Here is a 19896-nt window from a genome sequence, read left to right on the forward strand (position 1 = left end):
CATTCAGCTGGTGAGTGGGGCTGCCTGATGGTTCAACAGATTTGCGATGGCGCATATCAATGAGCTTTTATCACCATTTATGGGTTAGTGCATCATTCATTAGATATCTTAAAGACTTGCTGTGTGAAACAGCTGGAACAGTGACCACAGGCAAACAACTAAATAGCAAATTAAAAAGAATACTTAATTTTTTTTTTTCCATTCACACTAGATGGACACCAAAACTAAAGTTAATAGAAACCAAACAATCCAGTTTACTGTGCATTCAAGAAAAGGTGATAGACTAGACAGAAAAATAAGTAAACAAAATAAAACTAGAAGCACTCAGAGTGCAAACCTCCGCCAAGGCCATGGGGTCACTGACACCATAACATCTACACGCCGTACAATTACTGAACCTAAAAAAGTCTAACAATGATGTTTGCTCAGTAGTAAAAAAAAGTTTCATCTGCTGTGACTGGATAGCATGTATCCTTAGCGCTTGGCATCACAGTTTATTGTAACTTGCACCTTTCCCAGAAGCTACTGTCATCTGAGCACTGATATTGATATTGCATGTGCTCATAGACAAAAACAAATAAGAGACAAAATTCAATTTATTATTCAACTAAACTGCAAATATATGAATTTTTTAACATTTATGAAACACTTCTCTAAACAAGGCCATAGGGTCACTGACCCTAAAGAGATTCCCTCCTTGGCACAGTGATCTATTCAACAATTCAGTGTTACAACCAAAACTATGATACATACACTTTTCTTTCCTTTATATTTGACATCCTTGACCATGAAAACATACCACTAGAACTTGGAATCACTTTTATGTCTTTATTAGTTCAAAAGTTATTGTATAAAAACGATTTTTCGGTAATGGCGGTTTTTTCTGGATCTAGCTCCATAACATTTGAAGCTAAATCAAATCTGATGACACCTTACTGAATCAGTACAGATTCAGCTACAATTTGGTGTTAGTTGTGCATCTCTAGCTTCATTTGTCACCTCACACTGACACATTTTCTATTTTTCTTCCCTATATTTTTGCATATTCTGGATCACCAGATCCGGAATCCGGAGCCGATCATCACCAAACTTTGTTGTTTGATAGAACATTTGACTATGTTGCACCCTAATTTTTTTCAAGCCTTTCTGCCTTGTTTTTGTGGAGTTATGTCAAAATACTCCACAATGTCAAAATTCCCCCTATCCCGCAATGGTGAAGAATCCTTTAAAAAATTCCTGGATCCGGATTGTGATCCGGATCACCACTAAAATTTAATCACTTGTTCCTCTTGTCATTTCCAACCACTCCACAAAACTTCATCAAAATCCGTTCAAAACTTTTTGAGTTATCCTGCTGACAAACAGACAGACAAACAAACAAATGCTACCGAAAACATAACCTCCTTGGCGGAGGTAATAAAAATCAAAGGACAGGAGTATGAGCACATAGAATAAAGGCAGATACAGTGAAAAGAGGTTTGTGAGATAAGATTTCCATGAAGACTGTGTGAAATAGATCCTGTTTAGAAATTAGGTCAGCCCTGGAAAAGGGGGAACAAGAACACCCACGTGATCTCATTGGCGCGCGCACACACACACACACACACACACAAGACAGCAAAGAAAGAATAATCTTGAAGAAAGGGCTTATTAAATACAGGCTGGAATAGAGTCCATCTATCCTATACTGTTGTCTTATTACTGCCTCCAATGGGTGATGAGCACGAATGAACGGACACACTAAAACATGACAGATTTTCAATTTCAATTTATTTTCATTTATACAGCACCAAATCACAACAAAGTTGCTTCAAGGTGCTTCACACAAGTACCTTACCAACCTTTAGAGCAAGCACATAGGCGACAGTGGTAAGGAAAAACTCCCTCCGATGATTTGACAAAGAAACTTCCAGCAGGTCAGACTCAAAGGGGTGACCATCTGCTTGTGCCATGCTACCGACTCAACTGACAAAACAATTCACATAAAAAATAGGAAATATTGCCGTGCACAGGACAGGAGGGTTACAGAAACAGACACCACACCCATCTCTGGATGGAGCCACACCTCAAACAGAGAAAAAGAATCAGGCATCAGAAAGATGTGTATGATTAGAATATAATTCACCACTTTCTATATAAAAGTGAGTATATGACAGTGCATGATTATACTAACAATAACTATATGACAAAACTAATTCAATGCTTGACATGTTTTCTTTATAATATTGCAAAAATATGTGCCTGTAAGAACGGGTACAGTTTTAAGGTGAAGTGAGCCCATTCAAATTATTCCATCAGACAGTTTTCATTTAGTTAATTACTGTATTTGCCTCTGTTCTCATTATTCTGGAGTTTTCCCACATCTGTCACAGTGGCTATGAAGTCACCCGTGTTTGCTTGTGCTTTCATCAGCAGGGTGTCCCAGATGTTGCTGTTGTTTTCGGTGACATTTTGTAGGGGGGGCGGCAACAGTAACACAATTTTGGTGTCCATCTGTGTCATGGAATGGCTGATATTATTAAAAGGACAAACATACACTTTAGTTGTGATGAGGATTCATTTCTTTCTTTATTTATTTTCTCTTATTCTGTTTACATTTCGATCAGAAGAGGACCGCTATGAATTATGAAACTAAATTAGAAAGCGACAGATTCCGGACCATGTCTCAATCCCACAATATTTTCCAAAATTCATTGGAATAATCAATCCATTAAATCTGAATTTTGGAAGCAAGCAATTTTTCTATTCAATATTATTTCGCTAAAGGGGATAGAGAATCAAAATCATCTTTTTCATGTTTTTGGTGTTACTTCAGAGTCTCCCCGCTGTGGGGAATACACACGAAGCGCCAGCAAGTTTCAGAACCTCTGTTTCAAGTATTTCTCCTTTTTTGAATTGCCCCTAGAAAACAGGCCAATCCGTTTTTGAGAGAAAACTTACGTCACTTTTTCACAAACAGCCCCCCCCCCCCCCCACAAACACCCACAACCACCCCCTTTCACACACGCCCCTTCGAAATTAATTATTCCTAAGGTTGTGCCCACCCATTCGTAACACTCGAAGAGAAGCAATGGCGAGCTACAGGTGTGCTTTCCCAGGCTGTTTTAGCGGACTACGATCTTCCCACAGAAAGCAATGTACAAGATCACTGGCTTTTATTCATTTTTAACTGCATCCCCAGTACAGACAACCGCCGACTATTTCTTTGCTCTGCGCATTTCATGGAGGACTGTTTCACAAACCTTGCACGATTTTGAGCTGGCTTCAGTCGGCATTTAATACTCAGTAGAGGGTCAGTTCCGACTCTGCGACAAAATCAACCCCAGCAATCAGTACAGCCTGTGAGTATCACATTTTCTTTTGTTTTAAATGTGTTGCGCCATATTCCTGTTGTAAGAATTGCACGTTAGAATGGCATGTTAGCTCTGGTTTGTTCCTCTAAAGGGAATGAGCTAACCCCTTAGCAGCTAGGGATGTGTATCGAGAACCGGTTCCTTTTGGGTATCGTTAAGAAATGACTCGATCCACCGACATCAATAAGCTTTGTGCTTAACGATTATGTTATCGGTCCTTCAGAGTGGCCATTGTTTTGGGGGGTGTTTGTCAGGAAAATTATAATTTCTGTATTGATTACAGACCCTGCAGCGGGTCCGTAAACAACTTTTCTGCAGCGCGGCTTTGCTATGAACCTTGAACCAAACCGACCTGTTATGTTCTTCTGAAACAGTTGATAGATGTAATTTATAACTTAAAAACGGGAGCGATGCTAACGCGTTAGCATGTCTATGGCATTTTCAATGTTAAAAGTTAGCATTGCAGCTGTCATCACGTTCGGGTGCATTTGTTTTCAAATTGTAATATTTCTTAAATTTATTTTTGTTTATATATTAATAATCTAATGATTATTATATACAATTTTAGAGAAAGAGGCAAAAAACAAAAAACCTGAATAGAAACACAACAGAAAATATAAAAGCAATGAAAATAAATAAATAATGCTTTCTTTTCAGTGAGAGCAAGGGCAGCCAATCAAACAACGGCAACCGATCAGCGCCACCTACTTGCATTTCATAATGAGGTTGCCAAATAAGCGCCGAAACGACGCCATTAAAGGCAAATGAGGCATTCTAAACTCAGCATATTAACATAGCTGTTTCAGAGAGCCTTTTAGGAAGGTTCTGAGCCATTACAGACCCAACCAATTTTTTTGGGGCTACATATCACATCACAGAACAAGGATTAATGCCCCATTCAACCTCTCTCTATCACCTTTAATATACATAAGTGACATAAACAGCATAAAATCTTAATTTGTTCATGTGATACACAAAAGACAGGCATGCATTACATCAATCACATGTAGTACACATGTGACTGTATGACTCAAAGAGGTTATAACATAACCACTAGTGTTCACGCTGACTCTAATTATGTAGCATTCCCCTGTAACAGCAGAAGTAGCCTCAGTATCTATGTTCCCCTCCTGCCAATACTCACTCTTCTCCTTGATTCTGTTAGCAGATAGCTGCAAACACACACCAAACATACAGCATATTAATACAAATACAACAGTCTGATCTTCACCTAAAACCTGTAAAGGCTCTTTACTGAAACATAAACTTACATATGACACACGCAGACGCACATACATTGTAGGTGACATCAAGAAAAAAGCATAATAAATGCATTGCTTGTTGGAAAAACCTAATACAGTCCTTGACTTATGAGAAAGAAACAACAACAACAACAAAAAAATGGAAGTAATCACTTGTAATGTTATGAGTAAAAACAGATCAAAGCAGATGACTCACGTGTTCATGCACAAACACAAGTACACTGCTGAAAGGATGAAAAAAACTCCTCTGGGCATCAGGAAGGATGGTACGAACGTCAGCCCTGCTCTATCTAACGTCTGTACACAATCACTTCTCCTGTTGTTGAGTTGTTCCCAAGACTTAGAATGCCAGAGGTCAAGATCAAAAATACAGCTCCACCATAATCACTTAGTGGATCAATAGACCAGAACATTCAACTTAACAGTGAAAGAAATCCTGTGATCTCATAAAACACAGCATTAAGCGATTCAGAATAACTATGATTTGAGTTCAACAGAAAGTTAATATTTGGTACTGCGCAATCACAAAAACTACAACTAATGTGACTTTTCAGTGGTGATAAATATGTTGATTATTTTTCATTTGTGGAAGAGTCAACTATAGATCTACAACTAACACATTTTTCTTATAAATTAATGTCAGCAATTTTGTTTTTTTTTTACAAATCTATATTATAATAGCCAAGTGGCCTCTGTGTGCGTACGTGTGTATGGCTTCGATCACGCAGAAACCAGGGAGAGCTGACATTTGCCATTTTGTATGCTTATATATTTTAGGTCAAGGATGAAGGCTGAGAAAACAGAAAGCTGATAGAACAAATGCTTTTGGAGAAATTACTAATTTTACTTAATCCGCCAACAATGAACGTTGTGCTGCAATACATCATGGGAGTTTGGGGTTTTAAATGTTATTGTGGTTCATGTTAGTTTCACAGTGTTAGTGCTATTGACTTGTGTTTTGTAGTTCAACTGGTTTAGTCAGTTTAGTTAGTTACTTAGTTAGTTTAGTGTTGTTGTTGGTACTGCAATTGAGAAGTGGCTTGTGTTTGATGTCTTTCGCCACCGTCTCTGTGTGCGTCTAAAATCAGAAGCACCAGCTTGCAGCAGAATGCAGAAAAGACAAAAAGCTCTGTATGCATGCATGCGTGCGTGCGTGCAACTTTGATCACGGAGAAACTGAGGACAACTGACATTTGCAATGTGGTATACTTATGTATTCTGGGTCAAGGATGAACGCCGCAAAAACAGAACGTTGAAAGGGCTAATATTTTTGGAAAAGCTATGAATATTAGCTAACGTTGCTATCTACTTTCTGGAGTCACATGCCATTCCAGCAGGGAGCAGTAAATCATCTTTATAGTGTGAAAGTGTGAGTGTGTGCATGTTTTTACTTAGTAGGTTCAATGCAAGTATATATAATATGATTGTAAATACGTTAAAAATACATGGACGGCACAAGAAAATGAAATCACTCATTTCCATTGTGGTCCATTTAAAAAGCAACTGTCAAAATAAAAGTAATAATAAAATAAAATTATAACAGTGTGTGTATATGATAACAAGAACCTAAATAATTTATAAATACATCAAGACAGTAAAAATTACATAATTAATAGGAAATAAAAGCAATGAGGTGTTTTTTCTAAAAATTCCTGAGATCTAAGGTTCTAAAAACATTCTGGACTCACACGTCATTCCAACTCATTATAGAAACTGCATAATTGATTTCCACCCTTGAAAAATGTCTCCTACCTATTTTATAAACACTACCCAATCTAGAGCCTGTGGATCCCCATAGGCAACACTCTAGTAATTTATTAATCCTTCAATTTGTGAAATGCCAGATACCAGTTTTAAAGAAATTGCAAGCACACAGTTTCTCAGCAACACTGTAGGTTTTTTTGGTTTATGACAGCCAATTAAACCAATTTGTCAAATTTGGTCTGTCTAGTATGTGAATGCAGTCTAAAGCCATTTCATCAGTCTAACACTAAGTCAAAAACATCTACATCAGTTTAAACACTGCTCTCATCATCTGAAGTGGATTAAGAGCACCTATATCAGAGTACCTTGGGGTAGAACAATCCAGGTATGAAAAGATTTATGCTATTTTACCAATGAACCAAAGCGTTTTAATCCAGCTCAAAGACTTGTTTAAAGCAATAAATATCCTTCAAGTGTTTTAAATACAGTTAAATCTATTCAACCCTCATTGTACATCATTGTAAGGTCAAAACCAGTTTGTCTCCTGTAGAAAAAGCACCAAATCCTCACATTTAAGAAACTGGAACATATAATTTCTCTATAAATTACATACATTTAAAAGTGGGTATTTTTGCATATTAATATATAGACATATATATTATTTAATGTCTATATATAGAGATAGATAGATAGATAGATAGATAGATAGACAGATAGATAATAGACAGAAAACTGATACAGAAATGGAATTTTCTCCTCATTATTAACTCCATTCTGTTTTTCCACCTGTGCTTTTGTCTGGGGGACCTGCTCTGTGCACCACTTTGGGCATCTGTGGAAGCAAAGTTGAGCTTTTCCTATGACTCCCTGCTCCCAATACTTCAATATGCCCTTGCCAACTCTGAGCTATGATAGCTAAACAACCCTTACACAAATGTCATCTCCACACAACACATTCCCACACAAGAGTGTCTAGAAGTGATTTAGGCCTGAAGTCACTTGGATGGGTGGTGAGATGGTTTGGGGGCTATATTTGGCAACTTCCTTGTTATAAGCTACTGTATGCTCTGTCAATCTTGTTATAGAAGATAGGTGGTAATGGCATGCTAGAGGTTACTGGGAGGCTCTCTATTCTAACTGTTGTAAGTTGACTTAATGGCATAAGTGCATGCTTGGCGTCAGTAGCAAGGTGACGCGCTCACTTTGCCTCCAATGATGTAGCTTCAGCTTCATACTAAGGGAGGGAGGTGGTGCCTAGGGGTGTTGCCTGTTTTTGCACCCGTAGCCTCAAGGGGTTTGGGGTCCTGTCTGTTGTCGGGGCTGGGGGTCTGCGTCCTGCTTTATATCTTGTAGTCACAGGACTGGTATGCTTTCACATGTGAGGGTGGAGCTCTTTGTGGTGCAACTGCACATACTGTAGATTTTTAGCTCACAGATATACATAAAAACATGAAAAAACATGCATACATTCAAATACATCACATTTGCATATTGAAATTTGCAAGTCAAATCAAGTCTGGAAGCATGTACTAGAGCCACACGCCACATCCTCCACACCACAGAACTACCCAAGGTTCTGGATGACAACAACGACTTTGTAAATCATTGCAAATTCTACATACATTTATAACTGCTTTTATGATGTCTGCCATTTCCAGTAAGCACTGCTTGATATTTTTTGTGACCATATTTGCTTGGGAATTTGATGCCATTTGTGGTCAAAACCTTCAATGATGTTTTCTCACTGTTACTGTGATTGTCTTTTGGTTTTTCATAATTTCCCCTAAAACTTGTAGAACAAACCAGCAATCTTCTGCTGCAATTTTTTATAATCGTCATACTATGAGTCAGTTGTGGCTCATACTAGAGTAATACTGTATATACAGATTTTAAAAGATAAAATAAAATGCACTTTGTCAATACAGCTTCTGAATTCAAACACACACAGAGCAGTGCTATCTATCTATCTATCTATCTATCTATCTATCTATATATATATATATATATATATATATATATATATATATATATATATATATATATATATATATATATATATATATATATATATATATATATATATATATATTTTTTTTTTTTTTTTTTTTTTTTTTTTTTTTTTTTTTTTTTTAAATCACATATTACAACAAAATTCTGCCCTATACTAGCAAACCAGCTCTCATGAGATACAAGAAAAAAAAATAGGGCTGATAAATCATAAACAAGCTGATTGTAATTAGTTATTGAGATCATCTGATTTAGGTGCACAGGTAGAAGCAACACATGGGAGGGATTTGACTTTCTGAAGCCAAAGTTTTACACCTCTGCAGAAAATATTGTGGAAATTTGAGTTTGTGAGTAGCTATCACTCAAAGTCATGATTCATGTGTATGATATATGGTTCTTGTTCTTTTTGTTGTAATATGTGAATGAGTTTTCATTAAATGAAGTTGATGATAATTATATGGTTCTTGTTCATTTTTGTTTTAATACGTGATAAATATCTCATCACGTCTGTTTATGTATCATGTCTAGTATCACGCCCCGATGTATCCATATCAGCCCCAAGTCCAAAGGCATACACACACACACACACACACACGTATAATTGAAAAATATATATATAACTGAAAAAAATATTACTGAAAAAACGCGCACCTTAACTCAGACACGGCGCGCTTTGGCCCCTTCGGATTGTAATTAAAGTGGCACCCTAGCCAGCCACTACTACATAGTAAGTAAAGTGTGATTCTTGCTACATGAGCTGAGTACCACGTGAACTGCAAAAATAAGAGCTAAAATAAGCAAGTCGTGATTTAATATACAAGGTTGACCGTGTGTGTGTGCGTTCGCGCACGTATGCTTTCAACCCAAGCGCCCCAGTGACCTCCCCCTTGGTGCCCCCAGTCACCATAGCAAGTTTAGTGTTGATTGCTTAATTACTGTGGCTGTGCAGAGCGAACAAAAACTGTGCCACATACATATATATATATGAGGTCTATTAGAAAAGTATCCGACCTTATTATTTTTTTCAAAAACCATATGGATTTGAATCACGTGTGATTGCGTCAGACAAGCTTGAGCCTTCGTGCGCATGCGTGAGTTTGTCCACGCCTGTTGGTTGCGTCATTCGCCTGTGAGCAGGCTTTGAGTGAGGAGTGGTCCAGCCCCCTCGTCGTTGTTTCATTGCCAGGAAATGGCAGAATGATTTGGGCTTTTTTCCATCAGAATTTTTTCAGAAACTGTTAGAGACTGGCAGCTGGAAACCATTAGAAAAATTTATCTGGCTTTCGGTGAAAATGTTACGGGCTTGGTAGAGAATAAGGAGTGTTACTGTCGCTTTAAGGACGGCCCCCAGCGGCTGTGGGGCACTCCGCACTCCGAAGCCGCCATCGACAGGCTGAACAACCATTTCATTTCTAAACGGATGGCTGTCTCGATCAGTGACCATCGTGTGCCATTTCTCTGGTTATCACAAGAGCTGGACATCAACCATTTTCCGGCAGATTTCACTTTTAACAAAAGATTTTGTCATGGAAAGCCGAGCGGAGGCTTTGCGCGTCATGATGGATTCGCTACTGGAGCGAGACAAAACCACCTCCGTTTTGGTCTCACAGTACGGCTTTGAGATGGTGTTCAGACAGCTGTCGGTGGTTTTTCCATTGAGTGATTATCCGAGAAATTGTGGATGTGCCTGGACATGCCAGAACATGTCCCGTGACGCTTCATCACGGCGTTGCTTTGCACCATGCGGCACTGCCGCGACGCGCGGAATTCCTCCGCACGTTTGTCTCAATGTGCCGAAAAAGTGCTGATGTCCACGTCTTTTCACAATTCCTGTGCTAGCCAGATGACATCCCGGATAAAACACAGCATCCAGTTTGGAAATGAACGGCACATTCCACTGTTACAGGAGTTTTGGTCATGGAAAGCGGAGAGGAGGTTTCGCGCATCGCGGCGATGCCGCATGGCGCAAAGCAACGCCGTGATGAAGCCTCACGGGACATGTTCTGGCATGTCCAGGCACATCCACAATTTCTCGGATAATCACTCGATGGAAAAACCACCGACAGCTGTCTGAACGCCATCTCAAAGCCGTCCTGTGAGACCAAAACGGAGATGGTTTTGTCTCACTCCAGTAGCGAATCCATCGTGACGCGTGAAGCCTCCGCTCGGCTTTCCATGACAAAATCTCTTGTTAAAAGGGAAATCTGCCGGAAAATGGTTGATGTCCAGCTCTTGTGATAACCAGAGAAATGGCACACGATGGTCACGGATCCAGACAGCCATCCGTTTAGAAATGAAATGGTTGTTCAGCCTGTCAATGGCGGCTTCGGAGCGCGGCGCGCCCCACAGCCGCTGGGGGCCATCCTTAAAGCAACAGTAACACTCCTTATTCTCTACCAAGCCCGTAACATTTTCACCGAAAGCCAGATAAATTTTTCTAATGGTTTCCAGCTGCCAGTCTCTAACAGTTTCTGAAAAAATTCTGATGGAAAAAAGCCCAAATCATTCCGCCATTTCCTGGCAATGAAACAACGACGAGGGGCTGGACCACTCCTCACTCAAAGCCTGCTCACAGGCGAATGACGCAACCGACAGGCGTGGAAAAACTCACGCATGCGCACGAGGGTTCGAGCTTGTCTGACGCAATCACACGTGATTCAAATCCATATGGTTTTTGAAAAAAAAATAATAAGGTTGGATACTTTTCTAATAGACCTCGTACATTCATAGATTGCCTTTTATATTTATAGATACAGTGCAGTACAAAAGTATTTGGCCGCTTAATATTTCACACGTTTTAATTTGTTTATGCCATTTCTAATACAAAAAGTAAATCAGGCTTCCCAATATAAACATTTCTAAAATTATCTCCTTTAAACTCAAAGCAAATCTCTACATCTTGATATAAATTAATTAAAAATAGAAAAGCCAAGATGGGTCACGTAAGTAATGGGCTACTTTGGTATAATACCTGTTAATAATCAGTATTATTGTGTTTTCTTCAGACAAGTCGGGGATGGATACATGAACATTTCCAACTTACTGAATATGTCTTGGACTTTATTTACATCAATTATGTAGAAATACTGTGTGGAGTTTACAGTTCTCAAAAACTGAGTGACTGTGCAAGGAGAAGAATGAGGTAAGCCACCAAGACAACCCAGAAGAAGTTATAGGCTTCTGTGGCTGTGATTGCAGAAATTGTGCATAATGCATGTTTTGCTGATTCACTACTTATACAGCTTCATGATGAAGTGGCACAGAAAAGGATTTTCTTAAAAACTAGACCTGAAAGTTCAGCTCCAATTTGCCAGAAGGTACATCTGATATGCAAGCCTAGATTTAATGTTTTGGTGAAAGAAAATCCTTCTCTGCTCCATACTGTTTGTATTTCTTCATAACTGATGTAAATGAAGTCCAAGACATATTCAGTGAGTTGGAAATATTCGTGTATCCATCCCAACTTGTCTGAAGAAAACTGGCAATAAAATAGATTATTTACAGGTATTATACCAAATAATTCCATTACTTAAGCAACCCAGCTTCTTGGCTTTTACATTTTTCATTAATTTATATCAAGTTTCTTTGAGTTTGAATTTAAGGAAGATAATTTTAGAAATTTTTACATTGTGAAGCCTGATTTACTTTTTGTATCTGAAATGGCATTAACAAATTAAAATGTGTGAAATATCAAGCAGCGCGGTACTTTTGGATGGCACTGTGTCTGTGTGTGTGTGTGTGTGTGTGTGTGTTCCAGTACTAGTATACAAGCTGCATAAAGATACATGCTTGGATAGTAAGAGACATTAATGTTAGACATGTAAACATCCAATGAAAAAGAGTGCACACTTTACCATCATGTTAACAAGGATATTGTAATTTCGCCTCACAATGACCCTGCATGAATTCTTAAAACACATACAGACCAACATAACGAAAAGAGCAACTTGGACTGAGATTCCACTGCCATACAAACAAAGAACTTTATTACTTACTTTCTCCAGCTTTTCAAAATGTTCCCGAAGGAACTTCATAGGACGCTCTGGCTTGGCGATGCAGAGGTTGACAATGCACTCTTTGAGGATCTGCTGGATATTGTGCTTCTGGACAAAAAATTCACAGCCTTTCAAACTCTCATCTTCTTCCAGTGTGGAGGAGGAGGTGGCCATCGTATCTTTTATCTCTGTAGCAGTGAGAAAAAACAGAGTGGACTGTGAGGACAGAAAGTATAAAGAGGAAAGTAAAACTGTTGCAGGGTATCAGAGTGTTGTTGAAAGCCGATAATGAAGGAAAGGGTAAAAGGGGGTGTGAATACACTGTGATATGAGGGATGGTGGGGAGAAAATGGAAGAGGAAGGAAAATTTGGAGAAGATACGACACATCTTGGGTCCTGTTAGTTATGTCTGCGTGAAGGCCCTCGTGTCATTACACTATAAGGAACTAATATGATGAGAGTGATTTCTTTAGTACTGTTTAATTGTAATTTGTGTTCTTTAAATTATATAGACAATCTTTTTATACTTTGCATGAACTGCTTGATAGAAATAGAACAGTATGACTTTCTTTCTGCTGCTCTCCTTTTTTGTTCAAAGCTGCCACAGCCGTCAGTACAGATGTGCATGTCATTTGGCACAAATTTTACACTAAATGCCCTTCCTGATGCAAATCCAGATGTACGAGTTCTATTAGAAAAGTATCCGACCTTATTATTTTTTTCAAAAACCATATGGATTTTAATCACGTGTGATTGCGTCAGACAAGCTTGAACCTTCGTGCGCATGCGTGAGTTTTTTCACGCCTGTCGGTTGCGTCATTCGCCTGTGAGCAGGCTTTGAGTGAGGAGTGGTCCAGCCCCCTCGTCGCTGTTTCATTGCCAGGAAATGGCGGAATGATTTGGGCTTTTTTTCCATCAGAATTTTTTCAGAAACTGTTAGAGACTGGCAGCTGGAAACCATTAGAAAAATTTATCTGGCTTTCGGTGAAAATGTTACGGGCTTGGTAGAGAATAAGGAGTGTTACTGTTGCTTTAAGGACGGCCCCCAGCGGCTGTGGGGCACGCCGCGCTCCGAAGCCACCATCGACAGGCTGAATGACCATTTCATTTCTAAACGGATGGCTGTCTGGATCCGTGACCATCGTGTGCCATTTCTCTGGTTATCACAAGAGCTGGTGATCAACCATTTTCCGGCAGATTTCACTTTTAACAAGAGATTTTGTCATGGAAAGCCAAGCAGAGGCTTTGCGCGTCACGATGGATTCGCTACTGGAGCGAAACAAAACCACCTCCGTTTTGGTCTCACAGGATGGCTTTGAGATGGCGTTCAGACAGCGGTCGGTGGTTTTTCCATCGAGTGATTATCCGAGAAATTGTGGATGTGCCTGGACATGCCAGAACATGTGCTGTGAGGCTTCATCACGGCGTTGCTGTGCGCCATGCGGCACCGCCGCGTCACGCGAAGCCTCCGCTCCTCTTTCCATGACAAAAACTCCTGTAACAGTGGAATGTGCCGTTCATTTCCAAACTGGATGCTGTGTTTTATCCGGGACATCGTCTGACTAGCACAGGAATTGTGAAAAGACGTGGACATCAGCACTTTTTCGGCACACTGAGACAGACGTGCAGAGGAATTCCGCGCGTCGCGGCTGTGCCGCATGGCGCAAAGCAACGCCGTGATGAAGCCTCACAGGACATGTTCTGGCATGACCAGGCACATCCAAAATTTCTTGGATAATCACTCGATGGAAAAACCACCGACAGCTGTCTGAACGCCATCCCAAAGCCATCCTGTGAGACCAAAACGGAGGCGGTTTTGTCTCGCTCCAGTAGCGAATCCATCATGACGCGCGAAGCCTCCGCTCGGCTTTCCATGACAAAATCTCTTGTTAAAAGTGAAATCTGCCGGAAAATGGTTGATGTCCAGCTCTTGTGATAACCAGAGAAATGGCACACGATGGTCACTGATCCAGACAGCCATCCGTTTAGAAATGAAATGGTCGTTCAGTCTGTCGATGGTAGCTTCGGACCGCGGCGTGCCCCACAGCCGCTGGGGGCCGTCCTTAAAGCAACAGTAACACTCCTTATTCTCTACCAAGCCCGTAACATTTTCACCAAAAGCCAAATAAATTTTTCTAATGGTTTCCAGCTGCCAGTCTCTAACAGTTTCTGAAAAAATTCTGATGGAAAGAAAAGCCCAAATCATTCTGCCATTTCCTGGCAATGAAACAATGACGAGGGGGCTGGACCACTCCTCACTCAAAGCCTGCTCACAGGCGAATGACGCAACCGACGGGCATGAAAAAACTCACGCATGTGCACGAAGGTTCAAGCTTGTCTGACGCAATCACACGTGATTCAAATCCATATGATTTTTGAAAAAATTAATAAGGTCGGATACTTTTCTAATAGACCTTGTATATTGATATGGAGGCAGGGATGGACTTGAACCAAGGAACCATTCTGTTTGGGATGCAAGTGTACTAATCAGTTGTACCTCCATGCTGCCACATGATATAACAGCGCACTCAGTGCTACTTGCAAATTTGTACAGATTTTATTTAAGAGCCAATTTTTATAAGAACCAGACAGTTTACAGATTTAGCTCAAACTTTAGTAACTGGATGCACCCACCACCAAACAAACATACACCAAAAATTTTGGCCAAATTCCATATGGTGACCTCACAAGGGGTCATCAAAGTTCACACCCAGAATGGCCTTAAACTGAAATTTGGTGAACAGGAAAGATTTGGACAGCTCTTACATGAAATGAGTTCAATCCCCTAAAATACTTTTGTGATTTAAGTATTATAGGAGGACAGTTCTTCAAAAATACTCACTAATCTGGGATGGGGGATTAAACGCGTTGACTACAGGGAGCACTGTGAGGGCTTTCTGGACATGTTGTTGTTCTTTGCCTCACAGTATGTGGTTACCCACGATGGTCCCTGGATAAAGTGTAGAAGTCCCAAAGAACAAAAAGACCAGACAGACAGGAGGTGGAGCCAAGAAGAAGACGAGTGTCTCTCCCTTATTTAGCAGTAGTAGGGGAAAAACTACAGAGGATCTTCAGACAGTACAAAGTCCCAGTTTACTTTAAACCTGTTAACAACTTGAGACAGAAATTAGTTCACCTTAAGGATAGGATCCCTAGTTCCAAACAAAGCAATGTAGTGTATTCTATCAGATGTCAGGAAAACTGTAACGAACACTACATAGGTGAGACTAAGCAGCCGTTACACAAAAGGCTATACCAGCACTGCAGAGAGGGCGCGGGTGGACCTCAGTCTGCAGTTCATCTCCACCTTAAAAACACTAACCACACGTTTGAGGACAAGGAAGTTAAAATCTTAGCCAGAGAAAGGAAATGGTTTGAGAGAGGAGTGAAGGAGGCACTGTATGTGAAACAGTTGAAACCCAGCCTAGGGAGGGGGTCTGAGACACGCTTTGTCCCCTTTTTACAATGGGGTACTCATTGACGCATCTCCATCAGGGGAGGCGTCAGTCCCATCATTAGGAGGGACAGCTGCCCTGGCATTAGGAGGGTGCTACTAGAGCACAATATGTGCTAATCAGAGCAATTGTTTAGTCAATAGCCTATAGCAGTCTGCCTTTTGGTAGGAGGGGTCTGGTTAGGTTTAAAACACCAGCTTTTGTGGCTTCTGTTATTTTTGTCTACAAGAGTCAAGACAGAAGTCAGACTACTAGAGCAAGAATTTTAGCTGAGAAAGCATCTGCGATTTGTATTAATGGTTTCCCTGTGTGATTAGGTGATATCAAACATTAGTGCTTTTTGATTTCCTTTTTTTGTTATATTTATTTGTTTTGAAATACTTTAATGTATTTTCAATTTAAGTACAACAGGTGGCTCTACGACACAGGAGCTGGGCTACCAATCCACAGACTGAAATTTGATACCAGGTGTTTCTGCTTCAGGTCTTGTATCCTTGGTTAAAATGCTTCACTTGCATCATCCCAGACCACCCAGCTGGGTACCAGCTGTGGATAGGGAACAACCTGCAATAGACTAGTGTCCTGTCCAGTGGGAATCATGGATTCTCATCCATTTCTAGCTAAATATTATTAGGATAAGCACCTGTCTGAAGAGCCTCAGAGCCTGTGTAGGTCTCTCTCTCTCTCTGTCACACTCACATCCAGAAAGTAAGAAAGTATTCACAGCACATCACTTTTTCCACATTTTGTTATTTTGCAACATTAAGTCTCTCACTCTCTCTCGCTCTCTCACACACACACACACACACACACACACACACACACACACACACACACACACACACACACACACACACACACACACACACACACACACACACACACACACACACCTGGAAAGTATTCACAGCACATCACTTTTTCCACATTTTGTTATTTTGCAACATTACTCTCTCACTCTCACTCTCTCTCTCACACACACACACGCATCTGGAAAGTAGAAAGTATTCACAGCACTTCACTTTTTCCACATTTTGTTATTTTGCAACATTACTCCAAAATGGAGTAAATTCATTTTTACCTTAAAATTCTACTCACAACACCACATAATGACAACATGAAAAAGTTTTTTGAAATTTTTGCAACGTTATAAAAAAAAAAAAAGCTAAGAAATCACATCTACATAACTATTCACTCTAGGCATGTGAATCTCATCACTGACAACAATTCGATATGCACCTCAATACACTACCAGCGATATGATTCATATTGCAATACATGATGATACAATTCACCCCTGTTACCAGTTCGATGCGATTTGATATGTATTCGATGGCGATTCAATTCCTCACAATGCAATACGATTAGGAATGGGTATTGATAAAATTTTATCGATATTAATGCCAATATCGATTCTGCTTATCGATCAGATTCTTTACCGATTCCCATATCAATACCTCTTGTGAATTTTCTGTGTACTAAAAGTAGGCTTTACAGGTTTTCTATTTCAACAACATTTTATTGAATCTTTAAGTAAATAAATATGAAAGTGGTCACTGGATCTTGATCTCTGGACATAAATACAAACAATAGAATCTGTACATGATCACTGGATCCTTGATGTACATGGTGGATCCTAGATCTCTGGACAGAAATAGAAATAAACAAAATCTGTATTTTTTTGTCAAAACCATTTCCTTTCAGATATTAATGACACAAATGTAAACCCATAGACTCGCTGAGCTCTTCTGCCGGCTGCTGCACGTCAGGATGTAATTCATAAAAAAATTTCTTAAAAATGCAGGACGTCTCATTTTGGGGAAAAAAAAAAATGGTTTGGTCGGTTGTAGGTTATAGTTTGTATTATAACATTTGGAAAGAGGTGTCATTTGATTTTAAACAGTGATTCACTCTTAAGTTATTAATTCCGACTGAAATCTGCACGGCTCTTTGGAGTAATGCGCTTAGTCCCACAAAACAGAGGATATTATTATTATTATTTCCTTTACCTAATGGACAACCTTAGTTTACGCACCGGCTGGTGCTTACACCAGTGGACTTCTGAAAACCAGCGAACTAGGGCTATGTTCCTTCAAGCTTCAAACAGACCTACTGCAGTCTGCAATCAACGTAGCGAAATAATCCTTTTCTCGATAAACACCCTCAAAACAACGACCACTCCGGTGTCCCGGGGGGGGGGGGGGGGGGGGGGGGTCGATGCAAGCAGGCAGTGAGCAATGCAATATGATTCAACCCATCAACTGAATCGATGCACACTGAATGATCTGATGCACACGCATCGTGCACATTTGTATCTAGATAATGTTTCGTGTTCACATGCCTAATTCACATCCTTTGCTCACTATTTTGTTGATACACCTTTGGCAACAATTACAGCCTCAGGTCTTCTCGAATATGATGCCACAAGCTTGGTGCATCTATCTTTGGGCAGTTTTCCTCTGGAGCAGGTTTTTCAGCCAGGATGTCTCTGTACATTGCTACATTCATCTTTCCCTTAATCCTGACTAGTCTCCCAGTTCCTGCTGCTGAAAACATCCCCACAGCATGATGCTGCCACCAACATGCTTCACTGTAGGGAAATGGTGCCTGGTTTCCTCCAAACATGATACCTGGCATTCACACCAAAGAGTTCAATCATTGTCTCATCAAACCAGAGAATTTTGTTTCTCATGGTCTGAAAGTCCTTCAGGTGTCTTTTGACAAACTCTAGGTCGGCTGCCATGTGCCTTTTACTAAGGAGTGGCTTCCGTCTGGCCACTCTATCATATAGGTCTGATTGGTGGATTGCTGCAGAGATGACTGTCCTTCTGAAAGGTTCTCCTCTCTCCACAGAGGAATGCTGAAGCTGTGACAGAGTCACCATGAGGTCACCTTCTTGGTCACCTCCCTGACTAAGACCCTTCTGCCCCAATCATTCAGTTCAGATGGGCGACCAGCTCCAGCTCTAGGAAGAATCCTGGTGGATCCAAACTTCTTCCATTTATGGGTGATGGAGGCCACTACTGCTCACTGTGACCGTCAAAGCAGCAGAAATGTTTCTGTACGCTTCCACAGATTTGTGCCTCGAGACAATCCTGTCTCAGAGGTCTACAGACAATTTCTTTGACTTCATGCTTGGTTTGTGCTCAGACATACTGTCAACTGTGGGACTTTATATGTAGACAGGTGTGTTCCTTTTCAAATCATGTCCAATCAACTGAATTTACCCCAGGTGGACTCCAATTAAGCTGTAGAAACATCTCAAGGATGACCAGTGGAAACAGGATGCACCTGAGCTCAATTTTGAGCTTCGGGGCAAAGGCTATGGATATTTATGTACACGTGATTTCTTAATTTTTAATAAATTTGCAAAAATAAAAACTTTTTTCCACACTGTCATTATGGGGTATTGTGTGTAGAATTTTGAGAGAAAAAATTAATTTCATTCATTTTGTAATAAGGCGGTAACATAAAAAAGTGAAAAAGTGAAGTGCTGTGAATACTTCCGGATGCACTGGATATCGTGCATTTGAAACCAGGGTGTTAACTTACTGAACTTGACAGACTGTTGTTTCAGTGATGCTACTGCCTCCTCACAGGCAGAATAAAAAAAAAAAAAAAAATCCATTTGTTGTACATCTTAGCGCAATTCCTGATCATTATAGTCATGGATGTATTTTAAAGACATTTTCATGTGAAGGCTGCAATAAATTTTATGAAAACTCGTATAAAAACTGTTCTCAGTGTGTAGAGTTCTCTGTGCATTCACCGGCATAATGCAGTATATTTACCTCAAGTCTGCTTAAATGTTGTAAATGGAACAACAATTGAACATCTGAAAATGTTTTTTTTTTAATTTCCAGTGTGTAAACACGCTTAGCTATGTTTGTGCGTAACAGAACACCACGCATACCCACAAATTGCTGATTAAACTGAATTTTATGGTCATTAACACATGCAAAATCCTAATTTAAATACTGCTGCCTACCCATGTTATCACCCACTGTCATGTGCACAATTATTCTTAGTAAGTTGTTGTTGTTGCCCATTCGGATGCTCCCGTTTTATGTTCGGGGTCACTACAGCGGATAAGTAACCCACAAAATACTCTCCAACCCAA

The 19896-nt window shown here is 40.0% G+C and overlaps 1 protein-coding gene across 1 annotated transcript in view; it reads right to left on the reverse strand.

The window, feature by feature from the left end:
• The window catches only part of prkar1b (protein kinase, cAMP-dependent, regulatory, type I, beta), a 205812-nt gene that overhangs the window by 185045 nt on the left and 871 nt on the right, over nucleotides 1-19896 (reverse strand). The window contains exon 2 of the mRNA XM_034191217.1: nucleotides 12322-12509. Coding sequence (XP_034047108.1) covers nucleotides 12322-12495 — 174 coding nt within the window. The 5' untranslated portion in view covers nucleotides 12496-12509. The remainder of the gene's footprint in view (nucleotides 1-12321; nucleotides 12510-19896) is intronic.

Source organism: Thalassophryne amazonica, chromosome 16 (genome assembly GCF_902500255.1).
Source record: "Thalassophryne amazonica chromosome 16, fThaAma1.1, whole genome shotgun sequence".
Taxonomy (NCBI): domain Eukaryota; kingdom Metazoa; phylum Chordata; class Actinopteri; order Batrachoidiformes; family Batrachoididae; genus Thalassophryne; species Thalassophryne amazonica.